The 13,674-nt window shown below is 43.0% G+C and overlaps 1 protein-coding gene across 6 annotated transcripts in view; it reads left to right on the plus strand.

The window, feature by feature from the left end:
- The window catches only part of LOC130538166 (dynein axonemal heavy chain 9-like), a 152,975-nt gene that overhangs the window by 35,046 nt on the left and 104,255 nt on the right, over positions 1 to 13,674 (plus strand). For all 6 annotated transcript variants that reach the window (XM_057055548.1, XM_057055538.1, XM_057055563.1 and 3 more), the window contains exons 30-32: positions 1,377 to 1,502; positions 4,069 to 4,308; positions 4,474 to 4,634. In XM_057055548.1, the coding sequence (XP_056911528.1) occupies positions 1,377 to 1,502; positions 4,069 to 4,308; positions 4,474 to 4,634 (527 nt within the window). The remainder of the gene's footprint in view (positions 1 to 1,376; positions 1,503 to 4,068; positions 4,309 to 4,473; positions 4,635 to 13,674) is intronic.

The following is a 13,674-nucleotide window of genomic DNA, read 5'->3' on the forward strand; positions in this document are numbered from 1 at the left end:
TCTGACTCCCCGCCTCCCCCGGCATATGGTCAAAGCTCTTCTGGAGGTGTGAGTTTAAGCTCCTTCTGACAGGAGACTCTGCCAGGCATTCCCAGCAGACCCCCACAATACGGGTCTGTCTGGCATCCTTCCACACCATCGGAGCCAACTCACCACCAGGTGGTGATCAGCTGACAGCTCTGCCCCTCTCTTTACCCAAGTGTCCAGAACATGCGGCCACAAATCTGATGACACGGCCACAAAGTCGATCATCGATCTGTGGCCTAAGGCATCCTGGTGCCAAGTGCACATGTGGACTCCTTTATGCCTCAACAAGGTGTTTGTTATGGACAATCTGAGACGAGCACAGAAGTCCAATAACAAAACACCACTCGGGTTCAGATCAGGGGGGCCATTCTTCCCAATCACACCTCTCCAGGTCTCACTGTCGTTGCCAATGTGAGCATTGAAGTCACCAAGGAGGACGAGGGAGCCCCCAGAAGGAGCACTCTCCAGCACTCCCTCTAAGGACTCCAAAAAGGGTGGATATGCTGAACTGCTGTTTGGGCCATAGGCACAAACAACAGTCAGGATCCGTACCCCCACCCGAAGGCGAAGGAAGGCTACCCTCTCATCCACCGGCGTAAACTCCAATATACAGCCACTGAGCTGGGAAGCAACGAGAATTGCCACCCCTACCCGTTGCCTCTCACCATTGGCAACTCCAGAGTGGTAGAGAGTCCAACCCCTCTCGAGAAGACTGGTTCCAGAGCCCTTGCTATGCGTCGAGGTGAGGCCGACTATATCTAGTCGGAACTTCTCAACCTCGCGCACCAGCTCAGGCTCCTTTCCCATTAGAGAGGTGACATTCCATGTCCCTAGAGCCAGTTTCTGCAGCCGGGGATCAGACCGCCAAGGTCTCTGCCTTTAGCCGCTACCCAATACACAATGCACCCGACTTCCTTAGCCCCTCCTGCAGGTGGTGAGCCCACGGGAAGGGGATCCCATGTTGCCTCTTTGGGCTGTGCCCGGCCGGACTCCATGGGCAAAGGTCCGGCCACCAGGCGCACGCCAACGTACCCCGCCCCCAGGCCTGGCTCCAGGAGGGGGCCCTGGTGACCTGCATCCGGGCAAGGGAAACTTAGAACCAATGTTGTTAATTGTCATTAGGGGGTCCTGGGCTATGCTTTGACTGGTCCCTCACCTAGGACCTGTTTGCCATGGGTGGCCCTACCAGGGGCATAAAGCCCCAGACAACGGAGCTCCTAGGGTCATTGGGACACGCAAACCCCTCCACCACGATAAGGTGGTAGCCCAGGAGAGGATCTATATAGTCCTGTTTTTCATTTGTATTCTGAGGCTCATCTTTATGTGTGTTGTGTTTTTACGTGTGTAAGGTGGAGGTGTGGTTGACCCGTCTTCTGGACACCATGCGCTCCACAGTGCGAGATGAGATGACCGAGGCAGTCCTAGCTTATGAAGACAAACCCAGGGAACAGTGGCTGTTTGACTATCCAGCTCAGGTAAACTGACTCAGCTATTATGAATTTAACTAGCAACACTGGGACGGTCTCATCCCCAGCCATTACAGAGAATGGAGCCAGTATTGCAGACATTCTTTCATGAAAATGCAAAGTTCAGTGTGAGTGCTTACAAGGGCATGAATTTGATCAGAAATTGCAACAAAAATGACTGAATCAACGTTATCGGGTTTGCCAATTTTTTAAAGGACTCACACATATGAAGAAACATCTGAAAAACAGAGTCTAATGTTCTCACTACTTAAATATTTGGGGAATTCTCTCAGGATTTAATTTTTCTTCTGTTTTCCAGGTCTTTTTGATTTCCTTAATTATTCCCTTCCCAGAATCATAGATATATAAAGGAGCAGCCCCTTCCCCTAAACATCAATTAATGAGTCTAAATCATGACCAACAACTTAACTGATAGATTGCCATAAACTGGTCTTTCTGCTATAAATGAGGCCAAACATTTATAAGGAAATTATATGTACAAAGCAGACAAAAGTCAAGAATTAGAGTGCTATGCAGTTGTTACCCAGTGTGGAGCTATGAAGCAGAATGGGAAGGAGATCGGTAGTCACGCTGCTTCTACATCCTTATCACGCTTGAAAAGTTACAGATTGCAGTCTTCTGCCTATTCCTTTACTCTCATTGGATGTCACGTTTCCAGATGATTGCAATTAGAACATCCTCTATGTCATTATCTCAGGTGCTAGTTTGAAGTTTTCCTAAATTCTGTCAAATGTGGTCTTTGATTGTTTAAAGATATTTCAAAATGAACTATCAGCAGAACAAATGCGCAGGCTGGAATTGATATTAAATGTGAGAGCAGCGTAAGAATCAGTATTCTGCCTGTGTACGCTCAGAGTTTCCACTGCAGCAGCTCATTCAAAATCAACTACCGGTACTGCCCAGCAGACATACTCTGCCAGTGGAGGAGAACTTGCAGGAACAGATGAGTGCAGGGATTTCTTTGAGATTGCTGAATAGTCCTGGTGAAAACAGTGATTTCACAAATATTTATCATGGATAAATTCACCTCACTAGAGTCATACTATTGCTGCTCAGAGCTCTGTTAAACTAAAAAATTGTAAAACATGCATGTAACGAAACTCAAATATTACTTTAATATTCAGTTAATTCCAAGTAGCCATAAGGCCATCCACAGGTAGGATCCAACCGAACAAACAGGGAATTACTTTAACTTGCATTTAGTGCTTTCAAAAAATGTAAAACATTTAATCAGATTAATCAAAGGATTGCTGTGGACTACTTTAATTTTCATGATTAAATATTAATTGCATTGTATTTTGCATAAGCAGACAGACTCTAGGAATAAGAAAGGGTGATTTGTCACAATCTGGGTGACACATTAGCAGAAGTGCTAGCAGAAACCTGACAAAAACATGCTTCGCGTTAATGTTTTATTTACGCTAGAAATGCCTCAGTGAAAAGAAAACACCTTCCTGCAGAGTGTGTATAGTACTGTATGATGGTTGACTGTTCCATCATGGGGTTTTTTGGAACAGTTTCTTCTGCCTCTCACTACTAGACCAAATGCCTATTTGCACATGCATCATGGTTACTCTCCTTGGACAAATTGCCCAAAATGTGTTACCAGGGCTGGCCAGTCATTCTCCTCTACAGATCGGTTATTTAAACTTTTTTAACCAGATGAACCATAATGATGGATTAATCTGTTATTACATTAATTGTGACAAACCTTATTACATTTAAATAACTTAAAAACAACAGCACAGTCAACAAAGAAATTAGAAAAATAAATCATGTTGAGATAGTCCTGTAATTTCCCAGAACACTGATGTTATTGGTCAACTTGAACTTGACTGAACTTAAACACCTTTCTGCAATCTGCTGAGATTAGAGTACTTTGATTATTGAATTGTTCCATTTTTTGTCTCTGATAATCTTTTACAGTTGTCCAGACAGAGAGTGACAGATTCAAATAGTGTGACATAAATACATAATAAGGTTCAGTTTGCAGTTCTCCTTTGTTTGTCTTCATGATCCCTTCTCAAATGTGTGCATTACAAACTGCAATCAAAACACATTTCTTCTATGAGTCTGTACATTTGTGGTCCAATAATGTGACAAAATTGAACATCTATAATTAAATACGATATCTGAATGGAAAGAGTCTGAATAATCATTTGTAAGTAAATTGAAGTAATTTTCTGTAGTGGTTTGGAGGGCATATTCAGTCTTGAATCATATCTGATGGGTGTGACAGGTAGAGATGGAAAGAGAGAGGATATCCTTTCTGATAAGAATAATATGTCTCTGAAAAGTATCAGCTGGGTGTTTTCCTTCAAGGAAAAAATACATAAATGACAATATTCTTAAAATTCTATGGTTATTAAATACCAAACAACCCTGAAATGCAATAATTTTGGAAGTGACAGAGAAGCCCCCCCCTTCCCGAGGTTTGTTGCATAAACATGTAGCAACAATTCAGGACCTAGTTTATTTCCTTTACATTTACATTATTCTGATTGGTTGTTTCTAGTAAGAGCCTGACTATGTAATTTCTCATCTGTTGCTCCAGGTGGCACTGACGTGCACTCAGATCTGGTGGACTTCCGATGTAAATATTGCCTTTGCCCGCATGGAAGAGGGCTATGATAATGCTCTCAAGGAGTACTATAGGAAACAGGTGTCCCAGCTTAACACCCTCATCTCCATGCTGATTGGACAGCTCACACAGGGTGATCGGCAAAAGATCATGACCATCTGCACCATTGACGTCCATGCCAGAGACATCATAGCGAAGATGATCGCTCAGAAGGTGAACCATATTAGCTTGATGACATGATGAGGCACACTTCATTTTATTCACATGCTGACTCTACGCAGTGAATACGCTTAATACAATGGAGAATAGTAGGTCATTATAGTAATCAGAAAGTGGAAAAGCATTGATTACTCATGGCTGTAATTTATTGCACCTTAGGTGGAGAATTCTCAAGCATTTCTGTGGCTCTCTCAGCTGAGACACCGATGGGATGACAAGAAGAAACACTGTTTTGCCAACATTTGTGATGCACAATTCCTCTACTCCTATGAGTACCTGGGAAACACACCACGATTAGTCATCACTCCTCTCACAGACAGGTTTGTAGACTTCATCTTCTGAAGGCTAAACTAGACTTCATCCTCCAAATGCCATGAATTACTGCTAATGTATCTCAAACACATTTTTAAAAACAACATTTAGCAATCCTCTACGTCATAAAAAGCAAAACTTTCAAAACAGTGCAGACACTTTGCCTCAAGCTTGTTTGTTCACATGCACAGGTCTATATGGGATTTTTGATACATTTGAAAATAGACAAAGATGCTGCTTCCCAGAACTCTTGGGCAGTTTGCAGCATTTGCCTGTGTGGTTTTCCGAACTGACCAATGTTCCCTTTGAAGCCTGAACAAACAAAACCAATGGGCTTTGATGGGCTGATCAGCAGCAATGCAGCAAGACCTCACCATCTGGTGCATGCCCTTGCTGTGACACGCACAGTTTGCAACTGGCTTTCATTTCCACAATGAATGGTGTACCAATGCACTGGGTGATAAATCCTTTAATCCTTGACTTTTGAAAACAGCCCAAAACATCTTTTTTTTAATCACCCCCAACTTATTTGCAGCTACAAAAAGGTCAATGATTTATGTTGTAAATGCATTTTAAAACACCATAGCTGCAAATGAAATGACATTAAAAGAAGAATGAAGCAAAACGTAAAAAAACAAAACACTGGGATTTATAATGTTTTTCTTCTGTTTTAGTCACAATTTGGAAAAGATTTACAAATAACACAAACAAAAGATACAATCTACATTAACTATTCCAGAATGTCTGCTGGACAAACCACTTCTCATCTTAATTGTAGGCCTGATGGAAGCTCTGATCATTTTAAGGAATCATCCTCAAATTATTTAAACTAATTTGAACTTTATTGTTCTGAGCTCTGCTAAGGCTACACAATTTTCATATAGACACAAAACAGCAGTGTGGTGACATTCTAGACTTTTTTTTATATTACATTACCCTATAATGATTTTTTTTAAACACATTTCTCAGCATCAACTTACCAACCCGACACCATAGTTACAACATTGGAGCTGAATTGCAGTAGTTATTGAGGAGTTTTCTCTCCCACCCATTTTGTACTTATACAAGCCGCACCTGTCTATAAGCCGCATTGAAACATAGGTCGTGGAAGAACTCAGACACAGACTTCTGCCAGCTACTTTATTAAACACTGAAAGGAAGACACGTCAATGAAGGGAGATCTTCAATCACACACATAACCTGGCTTATGGTGTGCAGGTGCAAATAGTAATTAAAACAGTAATTAAATACATCAACAACCAGAACTCAATAAATAGAACACTAACATTGAAAGTTGCAAAAGATAACATTTACAACGAACAAAAACAAGGGTAACACCAACCTGAACCCACAGACACACTGCCACAAAGCCTGCTGGGAAATTCCCACACTGACCCTCCCCAACACGCTACACTACCTTTGCTTTTCTTTTCAAACAGTGCCTGTGACGCGGCAGTAACACAGCAGCAATACAGCAGTAACACAGCACTAACAGGGCTGGTTAAAAAAACATACCGGTAAAAGTCACTCAGACGCGGCAGTAACATAACATAACAGCAACACGGTAGCACAGCACCAACAGGGCTGGTTAAAAAAACATACCGGTAAAATTTCTTCTTGCATTTTCCATGATGAGGGTCTGTTTATGCTAATTTTATTCATAGACAAAGCGCGAAGTTACGTTAAACTTGCGTCTTCCTTGACACATATATTCCACCTGTCTCTCTTACCTTTTCTGTTTGAGCGCCCCTAGCGGCCGATAGAAAAAATACATAAATAAGCCGCATCGTAGAATAAGCCGCAGTGTTTAAAGTGTAGGAAAAAAGTAGCGGCTTATACTCCGGAAATTATGGTAGTTATAACAGGCTTTCGGCCCAACATAAGCAGAAAATGAACAGTGTTCTTGAGTGATCGTAATGATTACATGCCAATAGACATAATACTGGGTTAGGCTGCAGTTGCCGCTTCATTATCACACTAACGACAGCAATCACCGTTGAATCTTTTCGCATTCCCAGAGGCAGTGAAATCTTGTCCCCAGAAGAATCTTACATTTTGGACAGTTTGGATAATTTAATTTTAGGTTTAGGTGTTATTTTAATCCCCAGATATGTGAATCCATCTGGTGCCAAGGAAAGGGCTATATAAATTTAGGATCAAACCTAAGAAGCATGATTTCAGCGTTTGTGAAATTAACCTTGTATCCAGAAACTTAATCAAACTCTGTCACACAGTTGATTAGTGCATGTATTGAATTTTGTGGGTCTGTTAAGGATCAGAGGATATTATTCGTGCAAAGTTGAAGTTGTGCTATGTTGTTCCTATCACCATTCCTTTACTATTGGAGGTCAAAAAGCAATTGCTAATGGCTCTATAACTATAGCTGGGCTGGCGAGTACCGTATTTTCACGACCATAAGGCGCACTGTATTAAAAGGCGCAGTCTCAGTTATAGGTGCTATTTCTGGATTTAAAACATACATAAGGCGCACCGTATTATTAATATAAAATGACAACGGAAGTAAAACAGTGAGTTTCGACACATTTATTGAACAAAATATTCATTCTTCCGCCACAAAACCATCAAATTTTCCTCTTCTGTATCTGAACTAAACAGCTGCACTATTTCAATGTCCAACATCCCGAATTCCTCTCTTCATCTCAATCGGACTCACCGACCGGTTCCGGATTTTGTGAAAGCTCTTACAATCCATGAAGACGGTATCATAGCCCAGGCGTCTACAATCCACCCACATATCGTGGCATAACTTGCCCGCCGCTGCCTCATAGTCTTTGTGAAGGAGTGTTCGCCTTCCGTCATCCAGAGCTCTGTCCGTTTCCGTGGCAGCCGAGAACCACGGTGAACGACCACTTCTCGTGCCCCTTTGTGCATATCGCCACCATGCTGGTCCCTTTTTCTCCACTTTGTGGGTCAAAGGGATGTCAAAAGTCAGAGGGATCTCATCCATGTTGGTGATGTGGCTGGGTGCGGTTATCTTGTCACGGCAGTAGGTGCGGAAGATGGCCACCCTCTCCTGGTAATCCGCGGGCAGCCGCTGCGCAACAGTTGTCCTCGCGCATATATTATTACATATTCGATGTCCTGCAGTTTAAAGTAAGCCTCATTCGTACGCGTCTCGCTTGACCGGCGCCATTTTAGGGGATCCTTACGCGTAGGTGTGCCGCTCATCGATTGGCAAAGCGTTTACCGTAGTGCACCCACCAAAGGCGCACAGCAGATTTTGGAACTCAGTCCACACACAAGGCACACCATATTATAAGGCACACCGTCGATTTTTGAGAAAATCTCAGTGTTTTAGGTGCGCCTTATAGTCGTGAAAATACGATACTTTTAACGTCCACTTCAAGTAGGATAATTGGGCGATAAAAAGCACGTAATTCTAAATCTTTTACTTTGTTGGAGATAACTATAATATATCTAAGTACATAGATTTTGGAGTTCATTCTCTTCAATATTTTTGTTGAATACGAACATCTTTTTTTTTTTATAAAACTGTACACAGAATCCATAAGTCTCTGGACTTTTACCTGACTGGAGTGAGGATATTGCTATATGAATTTCTGTTACTGTATCAGGGCCTTCCAAGTTTTAAGCTAATTCATCTGTTAGTTGGAGATCTGTAAGCCATCTAAAATAAATTTTAGTAATTATTTGATCTTTGTATTGTTTGTTTAATAAATGTAATCTTCATCAAATATTGCAGAAATAAAAGCTTTATGGAGAGAATTTTTTGCAAGATGAGCAAACAAATCATTTGGCTTATTTTCAAATTCAAGACTTAAGATTCATGATGTACTTTATTCATCCCCGTAGGGAAATTGAATTGTAGTAGCAGCCTAAAGTGGATTAATATAACTGTAGTGTAGGTTTTGTATTTACAAAGTATAGAAATAGAATAAATAAATACAAATAAGATTAGAACGTTATAAGCATATATACAGCATATATACTGTATATATATATTTTTAAAAAAAATCTCTTCCTCGCCCTCCTGGGGTGCCTCCTTCCTTCAGACTCGGGTCCTCTACCAGAGGCCTGGGAGTCTGAGGGTTCTGCGCAGGATCTTAGCTGTTCCTAGGACTTTGCTCTTCTGGACAGAGATCTCTGGTGTGGTTCCTGGTATCTGTTGGAGCCATCTACTCAGGTTGGGTGTTACTGCCCCTAGTGTCCCGATCATCTTCTTGCTGTATTCTTGGAGGCTTGTTGTTTCCTCCTGGACAGTAGTTCGGACACTTACTAGTCCTCGGCCCCCTTCCTTTCGCTTTGTGTACAGACTCAGGACACTGGACTTAGGATGAAACCCTCCGTGCATGGTGAGGAGCTTCCTTGTCTTGATGTCAGTGGCTTGTATCTCTTCCAGTGGCCAGGGTATTATGCCAGCAGGGTATCTGATTACTGGCAGGGCGTAGGTGTTTATGGCCTGGATCTTGTGCTTACCATTCAGCTGACTTTTCAGGACCTGTCTTAACCTCTGCAGGTATTTGGCTGTGGTTGACCTCCTAGCTGCCTCCTCATGGTTACCATTTGCCTGTGGGATCCCCAGGTATTTGTAACTGTCCTGCACATCTGTGATGTTCCCTTCAGGTAGTTCAACCCCGTCAGTTGCGATCACCTTTCCCCTTCTAGATATCGTCCGCCCACATTTGTCTAGCCCGAATGACATCCCGATGTCTTTGCTGTAGATCGATGTCACGCTCGTTCTTGGCATACAGCTTGATGTTGTCCATGTAGAGGAGGTGGCTGACGGTTGTTCCACTTCAGAACTGGTACCCATAGCCACTCTTGGTGATGATCTGGCTGAGGGGGTTTAGGCCTATGCAGAACAGCAGGGGGGACAGAGCATCTCCTTGATATATGCCACATCTGATGCTCACCTGCGCAATTGGCTTTGAGTTGGCCTCCAGAGTCGTGTTCCACAGCTTCATGGAGTTCTGGATGAACTCTCTTAGTGTCCTGTTGATGTTATACAGCTTTAAGCACTCTAGTATCCATGTGTGCGGCATTGAGTCATAGGCTTTCTTGTAATCAATCCAGGCAGTGCACAGGCTGGTGTGCCGCATCCTACAGTCCAGTCTTATCGGGCCCTGGTGCTGTCCAGCTCTTCATTTTGGACACTCTTGTTTGGATGTCTGCTAAGGTGATGACTACTGGGTCTTGTTCTGGGAGTTGGCTGTAGGTCTTGCAGCAATTGGGCATTAGTGTTATGCGTTGCCTCTTTCTCCCAGATACTCTTCCAGTATTGTTACGTCTCAGCCCTGGGGGGGTCTGTTGTCATCCTGTTGCCCTGCCATTGAGAGTAGACCTTTGCTGGGGTAGTGGAGAACACCCTGTTTATTCTCCTTTCCTCTACTTCCCTTGTTTACCGCTTTAGTCGGGTAGCCAGGGCTGTGAGCCTTTGCTTAGCAGTCTCCAGTGCCTCAGGTATGGACAGTTTGTTGTACTTCTTGGGCCGCTCTGTCCTTAGATTCACGCCTCTACTCAGCTCTGTTAGGAGGCTGACTTCTCTCCGTGTTGCCATGATTTTTGCCTCTAGCCTTCTCCTCCATGGGGCCATTTGCTCCTTATGGCTATTCCTGCTCTTCATCTTATATATGTGTGTGTGTATGTGTATGTATGTATGTATGTATGTGTGTGTGTGTGTGTGTGTGTGTGTGTGTGTGTGTGTATATATATATCTGTGTGTGTGTTAGAGGTAAGATCGGTCCTAAAAAATCCAGCCCGACCCGACCCAGGCCCGCGGGTATTAAAGCCCGACCCGGCCCGAGCCCGATCAATTAACTTGATTTGCTGGCCCGAGCCCGAAACAAACCCGAAATTTTATATTTTATTTGTGAGGATTCAGGAGGAGGAGGAATTGTAGATCGCGAGGAAGGGCACCTGGGGTAAAGCCTCCAGGGCGTAGCAGGTTCACTATAGTCTTCGTTACTAAAGGCGGAAACAAACAGACTTTAAAAATCCTCCGCTGGAGACTGCGCGCACGGATGAATCCATTCATACATGTTTCTGGACCAGCTGCTGTTTGAGAAGTCAGACCCGCTGAGGTAGGTGGTCCAGAGCGGTCACCTCGGTGTAAAGTGCGTGTTATTCCTGTGAAATAAGGGAAATAAATAAACCCTCAGGTGGATGGATGGAAAATTAAAAAGAGGGCGGGACCGCGGCGTTCACGTGCGCACGGCATGGTCTGGCTCTGTTTAGTAGTTAAATAGCAATTAGCATACAGCGCCTTCTCTGTTTTATCCAAATTATTTATTTATAATAAGTATTCCTTAGTTTAGTATCCACACATCGTTTTAGTGTATATTTTTATAAACAAATATTTATTAAAAAAAAGTCAGCGAGAGAGAAGCCCGGCCCGACCCGACCCGAACGTAATGATTGACATTTTACGCATTTTAAGCCCGACCCGAATTTCGGGTTGGGTCGGGCTCGGACTCGGGCTCGGGCTCGGTCTTAAGATCTTACCTCTAGTGTGTGTGTGTATATATACATGTGTGTATATATGTATGTATGTGTATATATATGTGTATGCATGTATATATATGTGTGTGTATATGTATATATACACACACATACACATATAATATATATACGCATTATAAGCATATATACATAAATATAGAATAAAATAGAAATAAAATTACAACATAAACATTAGACAATTATTGTTATTGACTGGGTTTGGATGAATTATAGAGTATGATGGCGGACAGCAGGAATGACTTCCTGTACCGTTCCTTAGAGCAGCGAGGCTGCTGGAGTCTGTTGCTAAAGCTGCTTCTCAGTTTGTCCACTGTGTTATGGAGGGGGTGGGAGGGATTGTCCACCACTTCCCTCACCACCTCGTCCAAGTTTTCAAGTTTACAGCCAACAACAGACCTTGCCTTTTTAATGAGTTTGTTGAGTCTGTTGGCATCCTTTGCTTTATTGCCTGCACCCCAGCACACTACAGCAAAGAAGATGGTGCTAGCCGTGACAGACTGATAAAACATGTGGAGCATCCTGCTGCAAACACTGAAGGACCTGAGTCTGCTCATGGCCTTCTTGTAGACAGCATCGGTGTTTGTGGACCACTCCAGTTTATTGTCCAGCTGAACACCCAGGAACCTGTAAGATGGGACTATTTCCACATCTTTCCCACTAATGCAGACTGGGGAGGGTGGGGACTTGCTTTTACTGAAATCCACCACCATCTCCTTTGTCTTGGTCACGTTGAGCTGCAGAAGGTTCTCCCTGCTCCACCTAACAAAACTCTCCACAAGGTCCCTGTATTCATCCTCTTGTCCATTCTCCACACATCCGACTATGACTGTGTCATCCGAGTACTTCTGGAGGTGACATGTCTCAGAGTGGTACTGGAAGTCAGCTGTGTAGGTGGTGAACAGAAAGGGGGACAGCACAGTTCCCTGGGGAGCCCCTGTGTTGCTCATCAGGGGGTCAAACACACAGCTCCGCAGTCTCACAAACTGTGGTCGACTTGTCAGGTAGTCCTCGATCCAAGAAATAAGGGAAGCATCCATCTGCATGTTCTCCAACTTAGCCCCCAGCAGTCTTGGCTTGATGGTGTTGAAGGCAGAAGAGAAGTCAAAGAACATGACCCACACTGTGGTGTTTAGTCTGTCCAAGGAGGAGTAAGCCCTCTGTAGCAAGTATATCACTGTGTCATCAACCCCCACCTTGGGTTGATAGGCAAACTGCAGAGGGTCTTGAAAGGGGCTCCCCAGAGGTCTGAGGTGTGTCAGCACCAACCGCTCCATGACCTTCATAATGTGGGAGGTCAGTGCTATTGGCCTGGATCCTCTGAAGATGAAGGCTCTGGTTGAACAGGTGCTGCAGTATTCCACACAGCTGCCTGGAGCAGTTCTTCAGCACTTGTGGGCTGATGCCGTCCGGTCCGGCATTCAAATTCAAATTCAAACAGTATGTCTCACATGCCTAAAGAAATTATGTTCCTTAATCTATAGAAATAGAACCAGTATTTTCAAGGGGTTATTATTTGTTCAATAGATAGTCCAGGTTCCTCAGAGTTGTACAGTATGTTGAATGTTTTTACTCATATGTATATTTAGTAAGCAGTCAACACAAATTAATAATGATTGATGATTTTACGGCTGTTTCTCATGAGTCACTTTTTAAAATTCCTTTGCACCCTTTATCTAACAGAATTTTTCATTATTCCCATCCAGCACATCCTTATTCCACTTTCTGTTTTGGCCATGGGAAAATCTATACTGTAAAACCGGTTGGCACTGGTATCCACATGAAAACATGTTTGCAGATGGGACTGTTTTTCTTCCCCAAGCTTCCTCTGTTCTTGTGTTTTCTAACACTATTCCCTTCCATAAATTATCTATTAAGCAGCAGATCTTTAGAATCATCGCTGTATTGATAATTGAGACAAATTACTGTGGTCATTGCAGTATATAGTCCTGATTGCCTCCATCAGTTTACATTGGTTACGTTGCCAGTGTTTATTGATATGAGATGGGCTCACTGCTAATCCTGACAAGTTGTGCAGGGCGGAGCAATGACCAGTATGGCTAATCAGACAATGTGATAATCCAAAGCATATAGGAGCAGATTGTATAATCATTTAATGAGGTTATATCTGATGACAGCTCAGACATTAATGCTGATTCCAAGAAGCCAACTCTGAGCTTATCTTTCTTTCCTTTGTTTGCAGTTATTGTAGAAATCATTTTAGTTTTTCCCCAGATGTATTAATTAAACGACTACTCTACTGCTTTGTAGTTGACAGTGCCATTCCCATCTACCTGAGGATGTTTACCCGAATGGTAATTCCTTTCTGGGAATACTGGATGTGTGTCAGTTTTTTCTACAGATAGATGTGTCTACAAATGTGTGCTATTGATTTGATTGTGTAGTGTATTGTACAAACACTCTGTGTAGTTAGCATATGTATGAGAGCATTGTCAGGCAGCAGATGAGAACCGAAGAGCGACACCAGAGTTCGGTTGAACACAACTTTATTAACAGGAACCGAAGGCAGACAGGATATACCGGGGAACA

Source organism: Takifugu flavidus, chromosome 1 (assembly GCF_003711565.1).
Source record: "Takifugu flavidus isolate HTHZ2018 chromosome 1, ASM371156v2, whole genome shotgun sequence".
NCBI lineage: Eukaryota > Metazoa > Chordata > Actinopteri > Tetraodontiformes > Tetraodontidae > Takifugu > Takifugu flavidus.